The sequence below is a fragment of the Micromys minutus genome, assembly GCF_963924665.1.
Source record: "Micromys minutus genome assembly, chromosome: 12".
Classification (NCBI taxonomy): domain Eukaryota; kingdom Metazoa; phylum Chordata; class Mammalia; order Rodentia; family Muridae; genus Micromys; species Micromys minutus.
Window position 1 is genome coordinate 51,067,654 of NC_137981.1, and position 24,653 is coordinate 51,092,306.

The window sequence follows — 24,653 nt, forward strand, 5'->3', positions numbered from 1 at the left end:
CCTGGCATGGAACTCACTCAGCCACCATGATGTCTTCTGAGTACACGAATCTTAAGTGGGCTGGGGATTCATCTCATGATGGAGGTTTTATCAAGGCTGTGATTCAAATCCTGATCTATGATCAATCCTTCTTCTGTTTCCATGCGCTGTTCCCACCCCATGACCTTGTGTTAGCAATTTCCAGAACACATACCCGCTACGAACATCCAATACCCAACGACACATATGCATTCCAAGCACACACATAGACACATCTCCAAAACACACATATCTCTAAAACAGAGGGGGGGAAAAAGAGGGAGGGAGAGAGAAAAACAACAGGATTGTTTGACATAAACATATATGCACGCACTCTCTCTCTCTCTCGCACACACACACACACACACACACACAGAAGGAAGGAAAGAGGGAGGGAGAGAAAGAACAGGATTGTTTGACATAAACATGCAGATATGCATGCATGCATACATACATACATACACACACACACACACAAAAAGAACATTTACATGATCATGGGGGGAAGACAGATGACAGATGAGAGACCTTTTCTCTTTCAGAGGATCTGTCTGCCCTGTTTGGGTCACTCACCTGTTCTGGGGAATCAGTCGGCTGAAACGGAGGATCCAGTTTATATGGGGAAACTACCTCACTGCCCCCTGCTCCCAACCATATTAGTCTCATACGCCCTCTGTACAAACCAAGATGTGGTTCCTGTAATGACCATGTCGCTAGCGGACAGATGACTAGCAGGCGAAACCTTTTTGGCAGTTAGCTTTTCTTTTGTGAACTAATCCCAAATGAGTTAGAAAAAATAGCTGATGTCATGTGCCTGAGAGAACTGCATCCCTCCTCCTACAGTTCCAGAGTCCTGGATGCTCTCCTTCAGGAACTGAACAGGAGCACAAGGTCCCTGGCTGGCTACTCCATAGCATTGCTCATGCTGACTCAGTGCACTGGGGCTAAGGAGCTTGTCCTGGCCAATAATGGGGTGCTCTCCACAGAGTTGGCTCTGATTTTGATTGAGGCAGCAACAACGGTGGTCTCGGCTGGGGCCAGTTCTCTCTCCTGTTCCCTATCTAGTTGTGACGCCCGCCCCCCCCCCCCTTAGTGGCCAAGTGCCTATACCTTCGGTCCGGCTCTTACCTCTGGCTTGTAGGCTTTCCGGAACCTTGAGGGTCCATCAGGGCTGAAGATCTGGCTAGGCACACAGCTGACCACAGCTGGCTGCCCGTCTTCACAGGTGGCATTCTTCACAGGATCCCGGGACACTGAAGGGCCCAGCTTGCAGCTGGAGATGTGTGCCTCAGTTCCAGTGCAGTTCATAGAAAATGGCCAGTAACGCAGCTTCCTCTTTGAGGCAAAGGTTCTGCAGGGAAAAGGAAGGGATGGGTAACTAGGGTATCTCAGCAGCCACCTGCTTCCTTCCTGCCTAGCAGATCCATTTCCCAGAATGCAGTCACCCTGCTCTCTCCCACCCAGCCCTGTGATGGATTATAGCAAGCACCAACACTCCTGCCTTTATTTTTATTTTGAAATTGTATCAGTTAAAGAATAGTGCTTTATAAAAGCACCCTCCCCCCCTTTTAAAAAAACAGCCAAATGATAAAGTAACTGAGCCAGTCCCATGAAAATAGCATTGGTCCGTTCATGTATGGAGCTTTTACCACCTAACCTCCTGAAGGTGCCACTTGTTAATACTGCTAATTACAGTTCAACCTGTAATAGAGGGGACAGTGAACCCAGAGCATTACTGTAATGGTGGGTGAAGGTTAGGGACTGAGATGGCTGGAGGAAGAATTATGCTGGAAGAGTTAATGACCCAGAAGAGAGACCCGCCTCCCAGATCAGAGTCATCTCCCAGTTCTGCCCACAGCTCAATCTACAGATGCATATTTCTCTGGCTTTGGCTCCATCTTTTCTGTGAATTGAAACACTGTTGTAGGAAAGTTAAAAACTCAGGTGAGGATTTCTTCTTTAGTTTTGGTTGAGCCTGTAACTAGTTTAATTGGTTAATCACTCAGTGCAGGTGAGTATTCAGATGGAGGAATTACCATAGCACTATGGGGTTGCCTGAACCGAATGCCTGCAAAGCACTTAAAACCATGCCCAGATCCAGAAAAGTGCTGTTTGAAATGAATAAGAGCAGTAATGGTGATGTGGATTGAATGTAAAATGTCCCCCAGAGGCTCATGTGTTGGAGCATTTGGTCCCCTGCTAGTGGCTCTGTTTTGAGAGGTAGGGCCTAGCTGGAGAAGGCGGGTCTCTGCAGGAGTTATAACCTGGATTCTCCACTGCTCCCTTGTTCCTGATCCCCAGGGGATGTGAGGAGTCCCAGCTGCACACCCCTGCCAGTGAACTCCACCGTGCCTTCCCTACCATGATGGACTGTGCTCTCCCAAACTGTGAGCCCAAAGTTCCTTCCTTCCGTGAGTTGCATCACTCTGGTATTTTGTCACACTGAAGAGAAATGTTAGAGGATAGAGAGATGGCTTAGAAGCTAAGGGACATGCACTGCTTCTGTACAGGACCAAAATTTGGTTTCTACGCCTGTTAATCTTGCTCTAGAGAGAATCGAAGTGCCCCGTCCTCTGCAGGCACACCACACACACACACACACACACACACACACACACACACACACACACACAGAAGGGTGGGATGGGATGGGGAGGGAGGGAGTTAAAAGAAAGAAACTAATAAAATGGCTAAAAGAGAAAAAGAAAAGGGGTAAGAGGTAGCTCAGCGGTTAAGAGCACTGGATATTCTTCCAGAGGACCCAAGTTCAATTCCAAGCATCCACATGACAGCTCACAACTGTCTGTAACTCCAGCTCCAGGGATCTGACACTCTCACACAGACATACATGGAGGCAAAACACCAATGCATACAAGACAAAAATAAATAAATTACAAAAAGGAGAGGAAGAATCCTGGCTAAAGTGATAGGGCATTCTGATGGAACGCTAGGCTGTGGATAATCGCGGGGTTTAAAGAGGGGATTGAAGGAGGACACTTGTCCTCGGAAACTGCCCAGCTTCTTAGAGACTGTGTGCTTACTCCTGGGCGGGAATCAGGGATGCTTGAGGAAGCTACCCTGACAGAGGCTATGTGGCGGCAAGGAGACCTTGGAAGGGACAGATGTGAGGTGTGTCCCTGCTGGTCCAGCATCCACAGAAACATCTGCCTTGTCATGGGGGTGAAAGGTATGTGAGCACAGAGGAAGAACAGATTCTTTAGATGTCGTTATGTCTCCCTTTTACCAAAATGTGTGTCATAACAGTGGGTACAAACACTCAAATGCCTAAAATACACAGTATATCTGATAGTTCAGGATGTGTGTTCACCACGATGACATCATACAATAGAGATACCCACAAAGGGGCTGTTATTGATTCCAGAGCGGCTCCCCCTCCCAACTTCCTGTGAGGCCCCCAGCACTGAGAAACCTCGCCTCTCTTCCACACACATGCAGGAGAATACACTCAGGGGAGCACTAGCTGTTCCAGGTCAGAGCACACTGGACCCACCGCTGGCTTAGGAAAGTCCCTGTTTCCAGCTGTTTGGTGAGCACCACCCTCTCTCGACAGCATATAGGGCTGCCTCAGACCTGTTCCAGTCTTCCCCAGACAGCCCTGCTTCTGTCTTACATCAGCTTTCAGGAATGTGCGGCCCACCATGACCCTCCGCAGGCCTCCAGCTGCCAGACCACCCCACCCCCATCTCAGTCACTTAAGCATCGGCTGAGCTGGCCCAAGAGAATCAAAAGATGAGGGGAAGGGAGGCAGAGGCCGCCCCCAGGCCTGGATGACTGAGGTTAGGAACAGCCTTCTGCCAAGCTAGAAGCCAGCAGAGCTGTGTCAGTTAATGCGTTTGAGTTACTGCTCAAGCATAGAGAGTCCCTGTGGCTCTTCCCAGCCAAGGGAAAGCTAGGTTTTTGTGAAAGCCTGCCAGAGACTCAATATGTCTGTTCCAACTACACTTTCTAATCCTGCGGAAAATCACCCACGGAAGGGATTGGAGTCTATTGGGTCCACGTGACAGAACTTTAGCTTCCACGGTCTATATATTCCCCAGTGGCTGCTGGAGCTGATGGTGGGTTTTCCCTGGGCCGGAGCGCTTGGTGCCTTATGGGTAAGCCTTCCTATGAGCTATGTTAGTTCCGTCATCTGGCTTGCTTTCCACAGGAGTGAGTTACCTAGAAGCAAGGCTAAGCAGGCGGTGAAATGGCCCCTCACTAGGATTCTACTGATCTCCCAGTAACAGGAAGCTCCACCTCCACTGGCCCTGCTCTCTTACTTGTAGGCTTTGGGGTTGTAGGTCTTCTCTGCGGGAAAGCCGAACATGCCACAGACCACGTGGGAATTCTTGGCTGTCCAGTGCTTGTTGCAGATCTGCTTCCAGGCCTTGCCCTCCTTCACCTCCACGTAGCCCTCTGTCACAGGCTTGCGATGGCGGAAGGCAGACAGGATGGGCCGGATCCGGATGTCTTCCACCTGTATATTTAGGCTCTGTGGAGAAGGAGGTGTGGAAAGTCAGGGGTTATGACAAGAGTCTGGCCCTGGACAGGGGCCAGACAGCGATTCCTTCCTCGGGGACCTCAGGCTGATTTCTGCTGGCCCACCTCTCTCTGGGCTCTGCAGAGGGACCCAAGTTCCCCCGGTGGGCACACAGAACTGTTTTACATTGGGAGGTAGTGTGGTAGCAGGCAGCACACTTGATGACTTGGGGTGCTCCAAGAAGTCTTGAGGAGGCCCTCAAAGCTCCCCTTTTTCCTATAAGAAGATGTGGGAAGCCACAGGCATTAGATTCTTCCCAAGTGGGCTTTAAACATGAAAGCACCAGGAAGAGAGTCTTTTTTGTCTTTTTATAATCTCCAAATGGATTTACAGGAAAAGAAGCAGTTCCACCCCCAGTGTTGAGCATGTCATGTGTTGGGGAGCCTCGAACCTGGGGAGCTGAGAGCTAGATAGAACTGGGGACAATTATTTGGCTGTGGCAAGGCGAGGTTCTGGTGTCTAGAGTCCCTAGAAAGCTGCCATCTAATCCTTCTGGGTCAGTGAGGGTGTAGGTATGGGTGAGGGTGTTGGTATGGGTGAGGGTGTTGGTATGGGTGAGGGTGTTGGTATGGGTGAGGGTGTTGGTATGGGTGAGGGTGTTGGTATGGGTGAGGGTGTTGGTATGGGTGAGGGTGTTGGTATGGGTGAGGGTGTTGGTATGGGTGAGGGTGTTGGCATGGGTCTGGGTTGACAGGGACTCATTGGCAGGATGCTTCTGAAGGAAGTAGAGGGGAGGGTGGGAGGAAGTACCCACCCCTGGATATCCTCTGCTCCCTGACACCCCGTTGGAACGGCTTGGTGTGAGAAGTGAGGCCTTTACGGGCTACAGGGAGAGAAAAGACTGGGGGGAGGGGATCCCCAGAATTACCCTGATGCTTTTTATGCTTCTCCAAGGCATAGCAGGCCAGCGTTCAAATCCAGAATGTCTCCCTTTGAGATCTCCCACCTTGTCCCTCTGGAGCCACTGTCATACCCTGCAAGAGTCTACAATGGCATCCCTGCCTTCATTTATTTGCCACGGGACTGGCCAGAGAGTCCTGTCTAAAGCATGTGTCTCTACTTGTTCCTCAACTGGACTCTTTTTCCTATAACACACTGCTATCTAAGTTAGAGGTGTCCATAATCTTTCAGGGCTGATTCCAACTGTGCCTCCCTCCCCGCTCGATGTCCCCAGCTTCAGGTCACCCTCGGATACTGTGGACTACAGCATATGATATCGACAGCTATTAACATGCTGAGCATGTTTATGCCAAACACTTCCCATGTAGCCTCTTCTCTAAACCTTAAGTAGAATAATGTGGTTTATTGCTACCGTCCACAACTGACAGACGTAAAAGCTAGTAATTCTATTTTCTTCCCCAGACCACCCTGAGGTGCATGGTGAGACACACCCTGAACAAGGCTAGGGAGGGAGAGGTGAAGCTGGTAAGAGCCGAGCGGAAAGGAAGACTCCAGTGACCCAAGTGCCCTGTCCAGCCGGAATGCAAATGAACCAGAGATTGAACAGAGCCATTATTTGGGTGCCCAGGGATTAATGTCTCCCGCCATGGGCTTCAGAGTCCAGAGCCAGGCCTCGCTCCACAGGTTCTGCACAACAGTGGAAAGTATGTGGCCGAGAGGAATGGCATTTGGCCCCGGCTCCCTCCATGCAAAGCGGAAGGGAAGCTGCCGGGGTAGCATTATGTTTCCCCAACTACATCCTTCTCAGCTCTCATCAGCCCAAAGGACTCGTGCAACCTAGACACATGGGCAGGACCGAGCCAAGAAGTGACCTGAGGTCTAATCCAAGCCCTCAGGCTAAGCCCCTCCCTCCTCTTTCCACAGCAGGAGGGCCCTGGCACCCAGTGTGGATGCCTCATGCCCAGAAGGAAAGTTATGGCTGTCCCATTCATCCGTGGCAAGCACAGTTGACATATTCTATTCACAGATCTTTTCTTGGCCGTCAGCAGTTATAGAACCTTATGGATGAGAGCAATGAGCCCTAGAGAAAGAATAGCTGGCTGGGAAGCTCAGCAGCCACCCTGACAAGGGATCTATCTGCACAAGGCCTGAGGCCTGTCATACTTACCTACTTGGAACACTTACATACTTGGAAAACTTACCTCCTTTCATGCTTTGATTTAGGACAGGATAGAACCTATTGGCAGACCTTTGGCTTCATGGCAGAAATAGTGAGCCCCAGGGTCAGCCTTAGCTATCACTGTCTTCATTCCTTTCTCAGCTCAATCTATACAAGTGTGTCTGTGTGATGTACACATGGGTACATAATGGTACATGTATATGCTTGTATGGTACACATATTTTCCTGTGTCTCTATGTATTCATGGATTTAAATGTCTTTGTGTATCTAGGAGCTAGTACTCTGTGAATTTGTATATGTATGTATTTTGTACAAGGCTGTATGTGTGTCATGTAAGTCTTTGTTTATATATGTGTATGGTGGTATATGATGGTCTGTATGTGTGTTTGTATGTATGATATGTGTACCTGAGGGACGGAGAAGAAAGAAATGGATTTAATCCCTACAACAATTAAGAAAGAAAACAGTCGGAATGGGTATGGCACTAATTTTTTCTGAGGTAGAACATCCATCTTTGCCTGTAGGATCAAGTCCTCCTTCTGGCAGGTACTTCAGTTGGTGGAACCATATGGGAAGGACTAGGAGGTGTGGCCTCCTTGGAGGAGGTGTGTTACTGGGGTCAGGCTTTGAGGTTTCAAAGACTCTTGACATTTCCATTGTGCCTCCCTCTGGTCTCCTATTTGTTGATCAAGATGTTAGATCTCAGCTTGTCCTGCTGCCTTACCTTTGATCTGTCATCATGGACAATAACTCTCTGAAACCATAAGCCTAATTAAAATACTTTAAGTCACCTTGGTGTGATGTTTTGTCAAAGCAGTAGAAGAAATTAAGACTAGAACCATCCATGTCACCCACTCATTCATTTATTCACTCAACAAAATACAACCTGTTGTCCAAGGTCCTTACCAGACATCTCTGCACCCCTCTCTGTGTTTTGTTTCTTCTTTAATGGCAAAGGCCATTGCAAATTGAGTGTCAGTCAACTGCATTTGAAGCTCTGGGAACAGAACCTTACATCCATTCCCTTCTACAACTCCTACAAAACCTACAGGACAGCAAATGGCATGTCCCTAATTATAGGTAAAAACATGAGAAGATCTGGTGAGGCTGGACAAGGTGTTCAACTTTATAGTCTTATCATTAAGCAGGTAAAACTAAGAATAGAGCTGTCTCTGTTCTGGCTTTTGGGGTTAGTGACTTTTGACTTTTGAATACTATCTGTGCTCACATCCCTTTCTTGTCCAGCATTGTAGTGACTCTAATACTGGTTAGCCTCCAGCTCTGACTTCTGGGTGGTCCCATCAGGGCTGCCTGGCACTGTGTATGTTAGAAGTTCAAGATCGTTCCAAAAAGGACTGTGAGTCATAGGATGGTGGACGCGAAGGATGAGCTGCTCTTGCCCTCAGACCAATGAAGTGGCAAGCAAGCTTCAGTGGCGCGTACACAGGGCCCATGTGAGCTCAGCAGCTGCCCCAGGCCTTGGGAGACCTCAGGATTAGAAAGCAGATGCATGCAGTGCCTCCCTCCTACCTCACTGCTGTGGAATCCCTCCATAACCACAAGGATTTTCTTTTTCCCAGAACTTCGGCTCCCAAAGAGGTTTGTTTGAAATGTCAAAATAAGTAGTTTTTTTTCCCCTGTAGATATGATAAAGTTTTGTTACAGTTATTTGTCTGTTTGTATATGTGTTGAGAATGTGCATGTGGATGTGCGTGCCACAGCGTGTGTAGAGGATAGAAGATAACCCTACAGATTGAACTCAGGTCGTCAGGCTTTGAGGAAGGAACCTCTACCACCGAGTCATCTTGATGATCCAGTTTGTAGATTAAAGACCTGGGATGCCTTGAACTCTGATATCTACCTGAATGCTAGTCTTCTTGCCCAAAACAAAGTGTCTAGAGTTTCAACAAGCTTTTCTTCCAGGGTCTTGCGGAACCCCCTCCCCTTGTCCCTTACAGAACTAATTTTCTATTTCTCAGGGAGGCCATGGGAGTGACTAAAGCACATTCTCAGCAGAGGAAACCAAGATACAGTGAGGTCAGGGGCTTGCCATGCTGTAGCTGCTGGGATGGTGGGAAGAGGATAGAGTGTGAATGGCCAGGAAACGGACATTCAGGCTTATGCCTTGAACCATTTACAAGGCACAGCATCTATTGGTGACTTGTAAATTATGGAATGTGGCAGTCTGGGATCTCTGCCCATGAGGAGTTACCCAGTTTGAAAGGCTGGCTGCCTCAGGGTATGAGACAAGAAGAGGCAAAGCAAGAAGCACACAGCTTGCAGCCAACTCCTTTCTAAAGGAACTAGAAAATCTGTAGTGAGCAAATGGCCTCTCTGCAGAAGCAGGCAGATCTTAGCTTGGTGTCTTATCTCTTCCTTTTGTTCTAGAAGCCACAATTTAACCTCTTAGTGGAATTCACTCCAGGGCTACAGACAGAGTGGAGAAAATGTCATTATACAAACATCCTCCTGGGACATACCATTGGTTGGGAACGCTTGCTCACTTGGTCTGTTCTTTCTTCTGAATGTGTTTTTGCATCTTGCTTTTGAAAGACCTGCAGCATGCCTTAGTTGACTATTCTTTTTGAAGTGGGCAGTCACACTCAGACCCATGTCTCCTCACCCCCTTCTCAATATCTCATACCAACCAACACAGATACCCACAATTTTTTCTTATACAGACGGGACCATCAAGGGAGTCTGTCCTGCCCAACGTTGCAGACCTCCTGCATACTTTCTTCTGCTCTCTGCTTCACTGTTATGGCCCATTTGGCCCCAGCAATACCACATCTTCTCTACTTGATTTCCCATCTGCACTTCTGTGGCCTAAACAGTTATGCATGATGTGATGGGTTATATATGCTTGGCCCAGGGAATGGCACTATTTGGAGGTGTGGCCTTGTTGGAGTAGGTGTGACCTTGTTGGAGGAAGTATGTTACTGTGGGCATGGGTGTGAGCTTTAAGATCCTCATCCTAGCTTCCTGAAAGCCAGTTTTCTCCTAGCAGCCTTCAGATGAAGATGTAGAACTCAGCTCCTCCTGCATCATACCTGCCTGGATGTTCCTATACTCCTACCTTGATGATAATGGACCAAAACTTTGAACCTATAAGCCAGCCTCAATTAAATGCTGTCCTTATATGAATTGTCTTGGTCATGGTGCCTCTTCACAGCAGTAACACCCTAACTAAGACACAGGAGAATTGTGGATATTTAAACAGATCATTAAAATTCTACCACCACAGTCCCTAGATGTCTTCTGAGATCTAGTCCAGTTCATGGACAGTCTCTGATTCAGTCTATTGCTACATTCATTCACAATGACCAATGTGAATTATTCAGATACTCCTGGGTTTCCCCAGGGCACTGGCTTCAGCCATTCCTTGCAATTCTCCCCAGCCAACAATCAGGTTTTAAAAAAATTGATTGGCATATGTAACAGAGGACTGCCTTGTCTGGACTCAGTAGGAGACCAACAAACTAATCCTATAGAGACTTGATGTCCCAGGGAAGGTGGGTGTGGGGTGGGACACCTTTTCAGAGGAGAAGGGGAGGGGGATAGGGGAAGAACTCTGAAAGGAGGGACTGGGTGGTGGAGGCAACATTTGGGATATAAGTAAATAAAATAATAAAAAAAAGCAAAAACCACTGATTGCTTGATTAACCCACATATACATTTATTTCTTCATATGTGCTTATAGGATAGTAACTATGTCCCAAGTCCTGCATAAGACCCTGTGATACACACAGGTCAACTGGTCATGCAAACTGCTTGCTGTCATAAAGCTAGTAGAGACAGAAGCTTTACCACATTCTTCTTGAAGCACTCTTTTTGCCCCAAATATCTTCTCAGTCTTTAAGAACATTTATTTGCACGAGTGTATATGAGTTCATGCATGTTTGCTGCCAGGTGTGTGAAAGCCTGAAGTCAAAGTCTGGTATCTTATACTCCACCTTATTTTGTTGAGACAAACTCTCTCACTGAACCTGAAAATTGCTGATTCAGCTATAACAACTGGCCAGCAAGACCCAGGGACCCTTCTTTCTCTATCCCACAGCATAGGATTACAAACACAGGGTTCTGTGTTTATCCTTTTTTATGTAATTGCTGGTGATCAGGCCAAGGTCCCCACACTTGTGAGACAATTGTTGGCTGAGTCATCTCTTCAGAATGCCCCAAATATCTCACCCATTTAGATTTGAGTTTTTTAAAACATTCCTCCAGTATCTGCTTTCTGATGCCCTCATCTGAGCTAGTCCTTGGCTTATATTGGCTACTGTAGAGGAATTTAAATCCAGTAACATGGCTGCTTTGATCACATCCAAAGACCATCTAGGTCTGCTGTGAGCTGGTTGAAATGCAGACCTGCCTTTAGTACACATCCTTAATCTCTAAAGCTGGAATCCTTTAGTATACACCCTTAATCTCAAACAATAACATCTAATTGAGGGGCAGACAAGGTGATGAATCAGAAAAAGATTTGACAGAATGAGTCAGAGATAGGATACGCCCAAGTCTCAGGAGAAAAGCTGTTTAAGAGCAGTGCAGGGAGAGTAGTAAAGTTCAGTTCCATGTCAGTGAATTGGGAGTTGAGTCAGTTGGGAGTCAGTGAAGTGAGCTCAATGTAGTGGAGCTGAGTTTGTTAATGAGTTCATGCAGTTCAGTGCAGGTCAACAGAGGTAGTTGAAGCCAGAGAGTTGCTGTTTTTTTTTTGTTTGTTTGTTTGTTTTTATGTTTACAAAAACAAAATCACAAACGTTTGATTTTACTAATAACAACTTGGGAGCCAGATGCTGAGGTGAAGGTCTGCTAGCTCATAGAGGCAAAGAAAGTGCACCATTGACCTTCCTACTCCACCAATGTTCCAGAGGGAAAATGCACCTTTTTCTACACTATCTTAAATACCCATCAACTCAATGTCCCTTCTTTCTACTTCCTGTGTTTTCTTTTGCTCATTCCTTGTCTACTGGTTGCTTGCTCTGCTTTTTGACCTAGGGTTGACTTTATTTAATTCTGCGTACAAAAAGCTTTCGGAGTAAAAATGCATGCTAGGGTTGAGCCACACCACAACAAGAAACAGCCTTTTCTAGTTCACAGTCTTGAGGTTCCTGCAACAAGAGGGAGCTAAAAGATTAGAACATATTTCCAGAATTAGTTTGAGGTCAAGCAGAGAGATTCAGTGAAAAGGTGAGAGATGCCAGATTGAATCAGTCAGCTTGGAGAGATTGAGCCAGAACAGCTAAATTGATCCCGTCAGCAAGAGTTCAGAAAGAATTAGGAAAAATGAGTTTATTTATCAGTGAGTCTCCCAGATGACAATTACATCAGGCCAACACACACACACACACACACACACACACACACACACACACACACACTTTGTGTTGCTTTCTTTCTATCCTTCCATAAGATATTATCTCTCAATAGGAGTGTGACTATGCCTCATCTTTTTATAGGTCTGGTGGTGTAGACCTGTGATCCTAATACCCAGGAAACTGAGAAAGGGTGGCTGCAAGTTCAAGGCTTGCTTGGGCTTTAAAGAGAGTTCAAAGCCAGCCTTAGCAATTGACCCTGTCTTAAAATTAGAAATTTGAGACAGGGAAGAGGAAGAGGAAGAGAAGGCTACATCAGGCACATAGTTTACAGGTACAGCACTTGCTTAGCATGTATGAGGCCCTTAGTAGAAAACAAACAGAAAAAAATGTTTTAATTTAGTCAATGATGTTCCTTTAAAAGATGTAACAAGGGTACATCTTAGCTAAATATGTTGGACACAAAGCCAAGAAAATCATTAGGCTCTTTTTAGTTTTCGTTCAACGTCTAACATACAATCAGGCAGTCCTTGCCTCTTGCCATAGCACATGCACTTCTTATGGGAGCTATGGATACATCCAGAGAACATCTGCACCTCTTGTACCCAAGCTGTTCGACATCTCATCTCCTTTTCTCCTAAGATCTGACACAGTAGAGCCAGGGAGTTGGCTCAGTTAGCAAAGTGCTTCCCGGAAAAGCAGAAGGACCCAAATTTGATTCCCTAGAACACATGTCTGAAGTAAGTACTATGAGCCCAGTGTTGAGGAGGTGGAGACAGGTGGATAGTCTAGCCTAACCAACAAAACCAAGATAAGAGTCTGTTCAAACACCAGAGTAGACAGTGTCTGATGGAGAACAACATCTAAACAACATCGAAGGTTGTCATCTGTCCTCTATACACACACACACACACACACACACACACACACACACACACACACACACACACACACATACACACACACACACCACCTTTTATTCCCTTTTCCTCCTATGATCTTACACACAGTTACTGAGCTGAATTATCCCACATAATCTGATGCTCAGCACAGACTTTGACAGACTAGGCAGGTGGGCACTGTCTGTGAAGGTTGTTAGAAGAATCTGCCTAAAGTATAATTATCCAACACTCACAATCAAATTGGAAACTCAGATGTTAAAAAGTTGCTAGTAGCATTCTGACTGTGACAGTGAAACAAAGACAAGAGGAAAGTTGTCTCTGTAATGTCTATGTATGTATCTATGTATCTATCTATCTTTCTATGTATCTATCTATGTATCTATGTATCTATCTATGTATCTATGTATCTATCTATCTATGTATCTATCTATGTATCTATCTATCTATGTATCTATCTATGTATCTATCTATGTATCTATCTATCTATCTATCTACCTATGTATGTATGTATGTATGTATGTATGTATGTATGTATCTATGTATCTATGTATCTTTTTTACTTCTTCTTGAGAATCAGAGTGTTACTAAGTTGCCTAAGACAGATTTTGACTTACTCTGCAGCTCAGGAATACTTTGAACCTGTAAGCCTCCTTCCTCAGCCTGCCAAGGAGCTGAGATCCCAGGCCTTGTACCACCAGGCCCGGCTCTGTGGTTTCCATTGCTCAGCTCTGTGCTGGACTGAACTGGTTGTGAGGGGGATGCAGCCAGGATGGTGTGGAGAGCTGAACTCACACTGACGCCACTAGAGAAACAAGCTGGCTGTCTGGCTAGACCTCCTATAAATCAGGAGCTCTGCATGGCTGCTGGAAAATGCTTTCATTTTTTCCAGCCTGGAGGAATGTGTGCAGGTAACAGAGGCTTCCTTAGAGAGCAGGCCAAGCCCTGCTGCAGGCAGGAAGCTGGTGAGACACCTGCTCCAGCCACCAACCCCTTGTGGCCCAGTAGCTTCTCTCACCTTGCCTGGGTTCTGAGGCCACAGACTGAGCAAGTTCTAAGCTGGGCCTTTGATTGCCCATAGCAACCATCACCATGGCAACAAAGCAATGAGTTCTGAAGTCATCTTTCTCTACTGATAGACTGTAAGCTCATGGAGAGCAAGACTATCTATTCTTCAATCCTTCTCATGCCTGTGCCTAGCCTGGGGCTCAGAGAAAGAATGAGCCTATACAACAGCCTTATGGTGACGAAGGGAGAGATTCGGCGTTCATCTTCCAGCATGAATCATGTACCTGGATTCTAGGGCATGCGGCAGAGCCAGCTTGGCCTCTACTAGCTGTGTCATACTTTAGTCATTAGGCTACTCTACAGGCTCAGAGAACAGTGCCTCATACCCAGAATCTGAGTGGTTTCCTCCCACTCAGCTTAGCCTATCCACAGATTCGAATCTTCCCGCCACCTCTCCCATTCATTTCTTCTCCAAACCTCCATTCAATGTACCGGTCCAATCCACAGCACTCTTAGTTAGAAGTGCATACACTTGTGTGCTCATTACATCGAAAGCAAAGAATAATGTTTGCAGAGTCTAGTGACGAAGGTGGCCTTTTCTAACAGTATCTAGGCTTTGCAAAGAGCTGCACGGGCAACCCACCAGAATCAAGTTTCCAGTTTTGCTGGAAGTTGCGCGATTTCAAATATTTGGTTCTGTTTGCCACATAAACACCCTCTGCTTTTCAGACAGGGTGACCTATTTTCGGTCGAAAGGAAAGTAGGGTACCTTACAGCTTATCCTCTTGGGTACATTATGGTAGCCAAAAGTCCCAGCTACATAGAGGTTCTCAGAGAATAAAGCACAGATTATGAACACAGAGTAAGGCCCTGTATGTCTTCCCATGAATGCTCATAGAACGGTGGAAAAGAAAGATACCCCAGAGAACCACCTCTGTCCAGCCAGCTCAGCCCTTCAGAGGATGTCCTGCTTAACCCTTTCTATTCATCTCCTAAGAGTTAGGCACAGAGCACCATTGTCACCTTCTCTCTTTTATAGGAGGGAAGTTGTTCAGTTCTCCCAAACCCAGCTGGGAAGCTATATGGAATCTTCCAAACTACACCCGGATGGAAACTGATCCCCTTTCTTAAACACAATCTGCCCCCCTCTGCGCCGGTGCCGAGATCAGAGGCAATAAAAACCTCCCAGCTGGGAAGTGCCCTCTTGGCAGGAAGTCTCTCTAGAGACCATTTTCTGGACTTCCAGATGTAAGCAGATAAGGCTGCGGTTGGGAGGGAGACATGGAAACATCTGGCACTGACAGTGACTAATAAAAACCTGGATTCATCGCCCAGTCCCTGTGGTTGGGGGAGGGGCTTATTCAGGCCCCACCATCTTTCCAGAAGAAGGTTAGCCTGCCAAGTGTCCTTCTTGCTCTGCAGCATCCCTCTGTTGACAAGTCAGGATATCCTGGGCTGTCTTAGTGATGATACCGAGGCTCAGGGAATCCTTTACAGAATCAGTACCACGCCTAGGAATTTCTGGTCTGTCCTGCGTACGTTACCACCATGCCCAGTTTTATGTGGCGCTGGGGAAGTTGAACCCTGGGCTTCGTGCATGCTAGGCAAGCACTCTACCAACCTCTTGTTTGTTTAAGAAATGTGTAGCAAGGAAGGCAGGCAATGAACACTGCAGACTCACACAGTTCCTGATCTAACAGGCCCAGGCAGAAGCCCTGTAGAAACAAGCATGTGATCTGGGAACTCCTACCAGCTGCAGGGTTGCTCCGCCGGACATCTGGATTTGCTGTCTCTCCTTATCTAATGCTTTTTCCAGCCACCAGACAGGAAACAAAGTGTCCTGGTTTAAGAGGCCCTGACGTCCTGAGAGGTTTGCTGGGGGCTCTGCTTTCTGTATTTAAAAATGTCTGTATTGCACATGTCGTATTTTTGCTCCCACCTACCTTATTTTTAAAAAATGTTTGAATGACTGATCCATGATTCATTTGTCACTATAGTCAGCCAGATGGATGTTTTACAGTGTGATTATCAGGTGAACCAAGAGAGGTCAGCCATTCTGGACACAGTCCTAAGTTTGTCTCCATAAGACTTAGAAACGCACGCCTTCATCTATAGGGTCCGAAGCTAAGGATCTACAGCAAGCTGAGATGGTACAGACAGAGGACAGACATGCGCTCAGTGGGGTTCTGCAGTAAAATGGCCGTATAGCCATTCACTGCTCCGAAGGATGTCGAGAGTGAACACAGGTGTCCAAGAAAACTGACAGTGTAACAGAAATTCTACCAAATGCTCCAGACTTAGTGACTCACGCCTCTGGAATGCCCCTCCCGACGTTTGACCTTTGGTCACCTAGTTCTTCCTAAGTCCTTCATAGTCTATAAGGGTTTCTTTTTTATTGAACACATCTGATTTTCCGCACTCCCCAAGAATACTTGAAACAATCTCGCCAATGACAGAGAGGCACTGTTACCGTGGACACTGACATTTCTATTGTTCTGGATTGTTCTGGCTGCGGTCACCAAGTCCCTTAGCACCAAATCTGTAGACTCCTCCTTTGGAGAGTCTTTCTGGTAAATAAGGGACTATTTTCCACTCCACTGGAAAGAAATTCACTGTCAAGGAGTCCCAAAGGTATCTCAAGCTGACAGAGAAGTCTGGGGAAGACAACTAAGATCTACTTCAATACTTTCCTAACTTAAGAATTAGAGTTTGCTAACCCTAACCATAGCCCCTAGCCTTAACTGTTAGCCCTAAGTCTAGCCTTAAACCTAACCCCTAACCCTAGTCCTAGTCCAGGTCCTAACCCTAACCCTAACCCTATCTCTAAACCTAACCCTAATCCTAGACCCTAACCCTAACTCTTAACCCTAACCCTAACCTTAACTCTAACCACTGAGTTCTTAGGGATGGAGCTGGCAAATCCTAGTTCTCAGGGCATGCTTCTGACATTCATTGCCGAGGAGATCTCATCCAAACTGGTGCAGTTTTCTTCCGCTCTCTTCTTGGGGGATCTATGGAACACTCTCGTGGAGATGAAAATCTGTGGGGGGTCATCTATCACACTGAGATCTGTTCCTGACCTCCAGGCAATTAGTGAGTCTGTAAGATCAATAGCTAGCTTCAAAGTGAAGGTTGTGAGAGGCCAGAGAAGCCAGGAGAGGCCCAAATACACAACACACATACTGTTTGTCGTCATTTCTCTGCACACCTTGACACACATGCACACCTGTATAGCCCATTTGGTTCGTAGATGCCTCTAACACAAAGCGAATGCTCATCCATAGCTTCCAAGTGACGGGGGAGCTTAGAGTTTTATAATCACACAGTCTCAGTCCCTTCCCCATTTGGAATCTGATTACAATATTTCTGGTGGCGGGGGGTGGGAGGGCAGAGAGTTTCTACTTGAACAAGAAGCTCACAGAAGAAGATGGGTCTGGAGCAGGGGACTGCCTCAGCTGAAGCCTGCATCCCATCCACCATCCATCCGCCTCTGTCTTAGCCTTCTCTGGGAGTTGGAATAAACTGTAAACATTTGTTTCCATGGTAACGCTCAAAATATTTGAAAAGAACTGACAGAGCCTCCCCCAGTATCTCCTCTTGACAGAAAAAAAAAAAAAAAAAAAAAAAAAAAACTTCATTCCCTCCTAGGCTATGGCTTCCAGACATGTCTCTTGGCCCCTCCTGTGTTGACCTGGTTAAGAGATGGACCCAGAACGGAGGCAGTGAGTTCAGTGACACAGCGCTTGCCGGGATTAAAACATCAGTGGCTTTCATTTGCTCCCCTGGGACAGTACTCTTGTGCCCGATTTCTTTCACCTGAATATTGGCCTGTCCAGTTAAAGTCCTTTTGGCCTCAAAATATAACACACCTTACATTTCAAGTAGACAGCTGTCACATTTGGAACCTTTTACTTCGAATTTAGTGCGGTCTTCCTAAATCTTCATTTCTTTTATTCCGGCAATCCCTCCTAGTTTGATAGCTTTCGGTATATTCAGTTCACATTTCTGCTCCCGGGCAGATTCCTCATGCTTCATGTATAGACAGGAACAGAGGCACAGGGCACATCACTAGACATTATTCACTGTTCTCATACAAAATTAGGCATCAGCTCTCCAGGGAATCCTGAATGACCAACAATACCATCTAACTCTATATCCATGGCTCACTCATCCACAATTATTTAATAGGGGCCATTTCTTTAGCAGAGAGGAATGCTTCCATGACTTCAGCTACTGACATGAGGCATTCTGGAGAAACTTCTCAGCATCCCACAAACATCCAGTGTAGGTGGTCTGGGCGGCTCCTGGTCAGACCAGAGCTGTATGAGCTTTAACCATTAAACCCAGCATGTAGGAATCTTCCCGCAACTCAAGGGTTTCCCCTTAGACATCTTGAATCCAGGACCAACATGACCTACTTTCAGTGAACATGGAAGGGAGGTCCCGGAGGACAGCTCACTGACTGAGGGTTTGTTCCTGTGGGTCTGTGGCTAGACAAGGTAGCCTCCTCCTGGCTTGTGTCACCAAACTGGTCTGCATGACAGGAGATCTTTTTAGGAAAGCATGCAATTCAAAAGCCATGCCTGTCATAGCCTGTCATGGTAGATGTCTGCTCTCTAACCCTCCAGGTGACTGCAAATTCACCAGGTTCTGTGCACTCGGCTTCGGGTATGATGCTCCAACATTTTTCATGCCATATGCTCTGTCTTTCCAGCAACTACGGATTGTGGGTTTTTTTTTTTTTTTTTTTTTTTTTTGGTCCTTTCTCATGGGAGTCCTCAGTCATGATGGATGTGTTTTCCTCTAACAAATATCGAAGCTGAGTACTATGCTTGCTCATCTGCACTTCCAGAATAAGGAAGTTCTTTCCAGCATCCTTGCCCCGGATTGCCTAGGCCTCTTCCATCTCAGTGGGGTTCTGCTTTCTATGTAGCATGGTTCGTGGATGAGGATGCAGCTCAGTTGGTAGAATGGTGAGCATGCGTGAAGCCCTGTAGGAGGTCAGTTAACACATATGGAAAGGATGCTCACAGAGCTCCCTCTCCGGGATTATTTATTGTTGTTGTTATTTTGCTAGTGGAGTATAAATCTTATTTTCTCACAACCTCAAACTAACTGATATGTTGGTTTGTTTCTTTCAATTTGCACCATTAACATCGTCTTAGCGCAAAGCTTGGACCTCTATTCTCTCAGCACTCCAAGTGGATAGTCCCAAGCTTCTTCTAGTCAAACACAAGACAACTGAAGATGCCATTAATAAGCTCAATGTCTGCTGAGGCAGGCCAGTGCCATGGAAGGATGTTTGCCCGTATGTCTGTGTCTCTTGATGGTACAGTTTAATGCTTGATTTTGGGTGCTTCTCTGCCTGAGGCCTGAATTTCTAGGGAGAAGGAAATGCAGAAATTGGAATCTGCCCACGTGTGGTACCTAGAGCTCTCTATGTTGGATGCAACAGTGATAAAGATTAGCAACTGCTCTCTAGGAGCTTCTGGGCTCATCAGAGAGCAGAGACACGGATGAGAGGTACTGTTTGCTATGGGGATATAGAGTAGGCATGAAGAGTTCTGGGACACTGGGTTGCACAAGCCCATACTCCTCAGTGTCAGTTCCACGGAAAAACAAAGCGTGGTGAGTGGCATTCAGCCGCTGAATTGCATGGACTCTGTGGTGCTCCTGTTATCATGAATGAGTGACAATGTTTGAAGATGATGGCCAGCATGTGGGCTTAAGCTCCAGTCAAGAGAAGGATGGGAACTCTTTCTATGCTCCACATAGACTGGACCCAATTCTAGCATGTGCTGTGTGCTCTGGGAACAGGAGCAGGGCAGTAGGAGTCATGAACACATAACAACTAGGGCACAGTCTGGGGACATCTGGAGCCTAAAGGGGGAAATTTGAAGTCTCTTTTCAAAAGCAAATTCAGAGCCAAAGCGATGGTTCAGCAGTTAAGAGCACTAGGTGCTCTTCTAGAAGACTAGGTCAGGTCCCAGCACCGACATCGCAGCATCACAACCAGCTGTAACTTCAGTTCCAGGAGTTCCAATGCTCTCTTGTAGCCTCCTTGGGCACACATGTGGTACACAGACAGATGTACGGGCATGTATGTCCGTGACGTAATGGTATCTATCTCCAGAAACCCTGCAACCTGTCCTTGCATCGAATCTAGCTGGTATTCAGCCCCACGCATACCCAGTACTCAACAAGCAGGCAAGACATATGATGTGCAAGGAAAAGAAAGCACATTCAAGTGAAGACGCTGTTGACGGCATGTGGAGGCTGAGTATACACAGGTTCTGGGTTCCATATGCGCAAGAGAGAAAAAAGAAGAAAGCATCGCACTTACCTCTATTTGGTTGATCAACGAATTGTCAAATTTGAACCCAGGAATTCTTTTTTCACTGCACACCACACCAACGTCTTCTGTGTGCTTGCAGTCAGTGACACCCCAGCCATTGGAGGAACAAGATGCCAGGGTGGACTCTTTGCCAGTGCAGTAAATATTGTCTAACCAGATGGGGCCTGCGGGGAGAAGAGGAGAGAAGGTAAGCTTCCCGCCAATGCAGATTCAGGTGGCAAGGGCCCTAACGCCTTACATGGACTTCCCCCTGGATTTTGGCAGGTGTGTGTCACTATCTATTAGTTTTCTTACATGAGGTTGCCCATCTCATTGTAGATCACTGGAGTTCCCTTGTCTGGACAGGCAGCTGGTGTGATCAGAGGAGGTGGTAGTTTGAGCACCATTAGGATGGAAGTCATGTTTAGTCCTGGCAGAGCCTTTCTCTGGTCTGCGTGTGGATGCTAACAGTACGAGCAAACACTAGTGACTATAGCTTCTCTTAGATAACTGCAGCATGAGGCTGTGCCCCTCCTACCAAGGGTATCTAACCCCTCCTTCTGGACTGTGCCCCTCCTACCAAGGGTATCTAACCCCTCCTTCTGGACTGTGCTCCTCCTACCAAGGGTATCTAACCCCTCCTTCTGGACTGTGCCCCTCCTACCAAGGGTATCTAACCCCTCCTTCTGGACTGTGCCCCTCCTACCAAGGTTATCTAACCCCTCCTTCTGGGCTGTGCCCCTCCTACCAAGGGTATCTAACCCCTCCTTCTGGACTGTGCCCCTCCTACCAAGGGTATCTAACCCCTCCTCCTGGGCTGTGCCCCTCCTACCAAGGGTATCTAACCCCTCCTCCTGGGCTGTGTCCCTCCTACCAAGGGTATCTAACCCCTCCTCCTGGGCTGTGCCCCTCCTACCAAGGGTATGTAACCCCTCCTCCTGGGCTGTGCCCCTCCTACCAAGGGTATGTAACCTCTCCTCCTGGGCTGTGCCCCTCCTACCAAGGGTATCTAACCCCTCCTCCTGGGCTGTGCCCCTCCTACCAAGGGTATCTAACCCCTCCTCCTGGGCTGTGCCCCTCCTACCAAGGGTATCTAACCCCTCCTCCTGGGCTGTGCCCCTCCTACCAAGGGTATCTAACCCCTCCTTCTGGGCTGTGCCCCTCCTACCAAGGGTATCTAACCCCTCCTCCTGGGCTGTGCCCCTCCTACCAAGGGTATCTAACCCCTCCTCCTGGGCTGTGCCCCTCCTACCAAGGGTATCTAACCCCTCCTCCTGGGCTGTGCCCCTCCTACCAAGGGTATCTAACCCCTCCTCCTGGGCTGTGCCCCTCCTACCAAGGGTATGTAACCCTTCCTCCTGGGCTGTGCCCCTCCTACCAAGGGTATGTAACCCCTCCTCCTGGGCTGTGCCCCTCCTACCAAGGATATATAACCCCTCCTCCTGGGCTGTGCCCCTCCTACCGAGGGTATCTAACCCCTCCTCCTGGGCTGTGCCCCTCCTACCAAGGGTATGTAACCCCTCCTCCTGGGCTGTGCCCCTCCTACCAAGGGTATGTAACCCCTCCTCCTGGGCTGTGCCCCTCCTACCAAGGGTATGTAACCCCTCCTCCTGGGCTGTGCCCCTCCTACCAAGGATATATAACCCCTCCTCCTGGGCTGTGCCCCTCCTACCGAGGGTATCTAACCCCTCCTCCTGGGCTGTGCCCCTCCTACCAAGGGTATCTAACCCCTCCTCCTGGGCTGTGCCCCTCCTACCAAGGATATATAACCCCTCCTCCTGGGCTGTGCCCCTCCTACCAAGGGTATCTAACCCCTCCTCCTGGGCTGTACGCAGCACAGAAGCTGACATTATGGATCGTTGTCATTGGTACTGCTCCACCAGAACTGGCACCGCCAACCCAGTCCCAGCTTCCCTCTATGTGTATCTGTGTGTTGTCTGTCCTTTCTTCCTTCCCTTGCTGTCCCAGTCAGATTTCCAGGACCATGCCATGCAAGATGCAGTCCAAACCTGGGTTTGAATTCAGGTTCTGTCTCTTTTAGCTTTGAAACACAGGTCAAAGTCCCTTTCCTATCAGCAAGCCGGGGGACGGCAAGGGCTTGTGAGCTGCAGGGTCTGGGTTGACTAGAGATAGTTCATTGCTGCTCTGGAATGACCTGAAAATGGTGACAATGATAAGAATGTGGGTTCTAGTTATACCCACAACACAAGTCAGCCTTCCCTGCCTCTGAACATAGAACAGCTGCAGAAGAAGCCACTCAGGGGAAAGTTCATCTGCTCTGCAATCAAGGGTTTGCTGGTTTCAGGGCACATCCACATGCGTCGTCACATTGACCTCAGGGAGACCTAGGTGACACCATTTCTCTCCTCACAGACACTGCTTGATTCAGATAGCTCAGTCTCTGGGCACCAGGCCACCCATGAGCCCAGAAGCCTATGAGCCAGTTTTCCAATGAGTGCCTTCTCAATTCTTCCTTTTTCCACAGCTGGGTAGAGACAGGCCATTACGTCACAGCCATCGTTACATATTCAGCAAAGTTTCTGTGGAACGTAGCTTACCTCTGGTCCTTTCACCTTTCTTGCAATAGCAGAAAACGCTATGTGCAAAGCCCTACGGGGTAAACCACAAAGGGACATCTCATTCCACAAGTGTGGTAGTGTGGCTTGAGTGTAAGATGCCCCGCCCCCAACCCCGTAGGCTCTAACGTTGGAATGCTTGATTCTCAGCTAGCAGCACTGCTTTAGAAGGTTGGGGAACTTTTGGAGGTAGGGCCTTGATGGGAGGAAGTGAGTGACTGGGGAAGGACCTTAACAGTTTATAGTGTGACCTCACTTCCTGTCAATACCCTGCTTTCTGTTTATGAAGATGGGATGGGATAGGGCAGATTGGTGGTGCATGCCTTTAATCCCAGCAGTTGGGAGGCAGAGGCAGGCAGAGCTTTGTGAGTTTGAGGCAAGTCTGGTCTACATAGCGAGTTCCTGAGCAGTCAGGGTTAGGTTGTCTCCAGAACAAATAACAAAGGCAAAGACAAAAGTGATGAAGAGTCCCAGGTTGTAGACTCCTGCTATGTAGAGCCACCATGAGGGACTGTGTGATCCCAAATTGTGAGCCAATATAACTCTTCTTCTCTTAGGGTGCTTCTAGACAGATACTTGGTTACAGCAACAAGAAAACTATCTACTGCAGGGAGCTCCTGTCAAAAACACAGGAAATAGCAGATGCACTGATACCAGTGAGGACGTGGAGAAACTGAGGCCCTGAGTGTCAGTGGTGCGGATGCTGTAGGAACAGTGCTGCGTTCCTCAAAACCTGTCTTTTTATTTGTTTAGTTTGGTGGGGGTGGTGCTGGAGATAGGACTCTAGGCCCGTACATACTATGCAACTGATCTACCACCAAGCTGAGTCCTTAGCCCCAAAACTCTAGAGCTATCATAACCTCCTCAGTTCCAAAATTGAAACCAGGTGTGGTGGCATAGAGGCGTAATTATAGCTTCTAAGGAGACTGAGGGAAGAGGGTCACAAGGTTAAGGCCAAACCTGGCTACACACTGAGATACAGGTCAACCTGGACAGCTTATTGAGACCCTGTCAAAAAAATTTAAAAGAAAACAATTACAGGTGAACTCAGACCCATATCCGTCTGCAATCACAGCAGTCAAAAGACTAATACAACACTTCTAGGAGGTTGAGGCTAGATTGGGTTACACAGTCAGCTCTGGACGAGCCTGCTACAGAGAGATCTTCTCTCTCTCTCTCTCTCTCTCTCTCTCTCTCTCTCACACACACACACACACACACACAGCTGTGGGTGTAGCTCAATGGGCAAATGCTTGTCTAGTATCTGCAAGGACCCAGGACAAGAAAGGAAGGAAAGGAGAGAGGGAGGGAAGGACAGACATCAGCAGCCAGGCCTTGGGGAGGTGTTTGCACCCATGCTCACAGCAGCACAACTCATAACTCTCTTGACAAACTGCATACGTCTAAAGCAAAACTGTAGAAGGGAAAATTCTGACGCACACTTCAACATCCAACCTTGAGGACATTCTGCTAAGTGAGAAAAGCTGGTCACAAAAGGCCAAATTATGGGATGATTCCTGCCTAGAGCTGTCAAACTCTGAGAAACAGAGCGGAGCGGGAATTGCCAGGGGCTGTAAGAAGGACGGGAAGGTTATTTAATGTGTCCGGACCTTCTGTTCTGCACAAATGTTCTGCAAATTAGTTGCACAAAAAAATGAAAAACATAACATTACTGAACCGTGTTTGCATTTCTAATTGTTAAGATGTAAGTTTTCATACATACATTTTATTGCAGTGAGAAGTGGAGATATAAGAAAGATGCCAGGTGGTTTTCCCACAGTGATGCTGTGCTTGTGTGTGCACATCTATGTCTGTCTGTATGTATATATGTAGTGTTTCTACATGGACATGTGTAAAATTACCCTCATGTGTGCATGTACAAAAGG

The 24,653-nt window shown here is 47.3% G+C and overlaps 1 protein-coding gene across 1 annotated transcript in view; it reads right to left on the bottom strand.

The window, feature by feature from the left end:
- LOXL2 (lysyl oxidase like 2) overlaps positions 1-24,653 on the bottom strand; it is an 81,473-nt gene that overhangs the window by 30,003 nt on the left and 26,817 nt on the right. The window contains exons 3-5 of the mRNA XM_080926556.1: positions 20,201-20,376; positions 4,299-4,510; positions 1,147-1,369 (exon numbers count right to left, since the gene is read on the bottom strand). Of these exons, the coding sequence (XP_080782682.1) occupies positions 1,147-1,369; positions 4,299-4,510; positions 20,201-20,376 (611 nt within the window). The remainder of the gene's footprint in view (positions 1-1,146; positions 1,370-4,298; positions 4,511-20,200; positions 20,377-24,653) is intronic.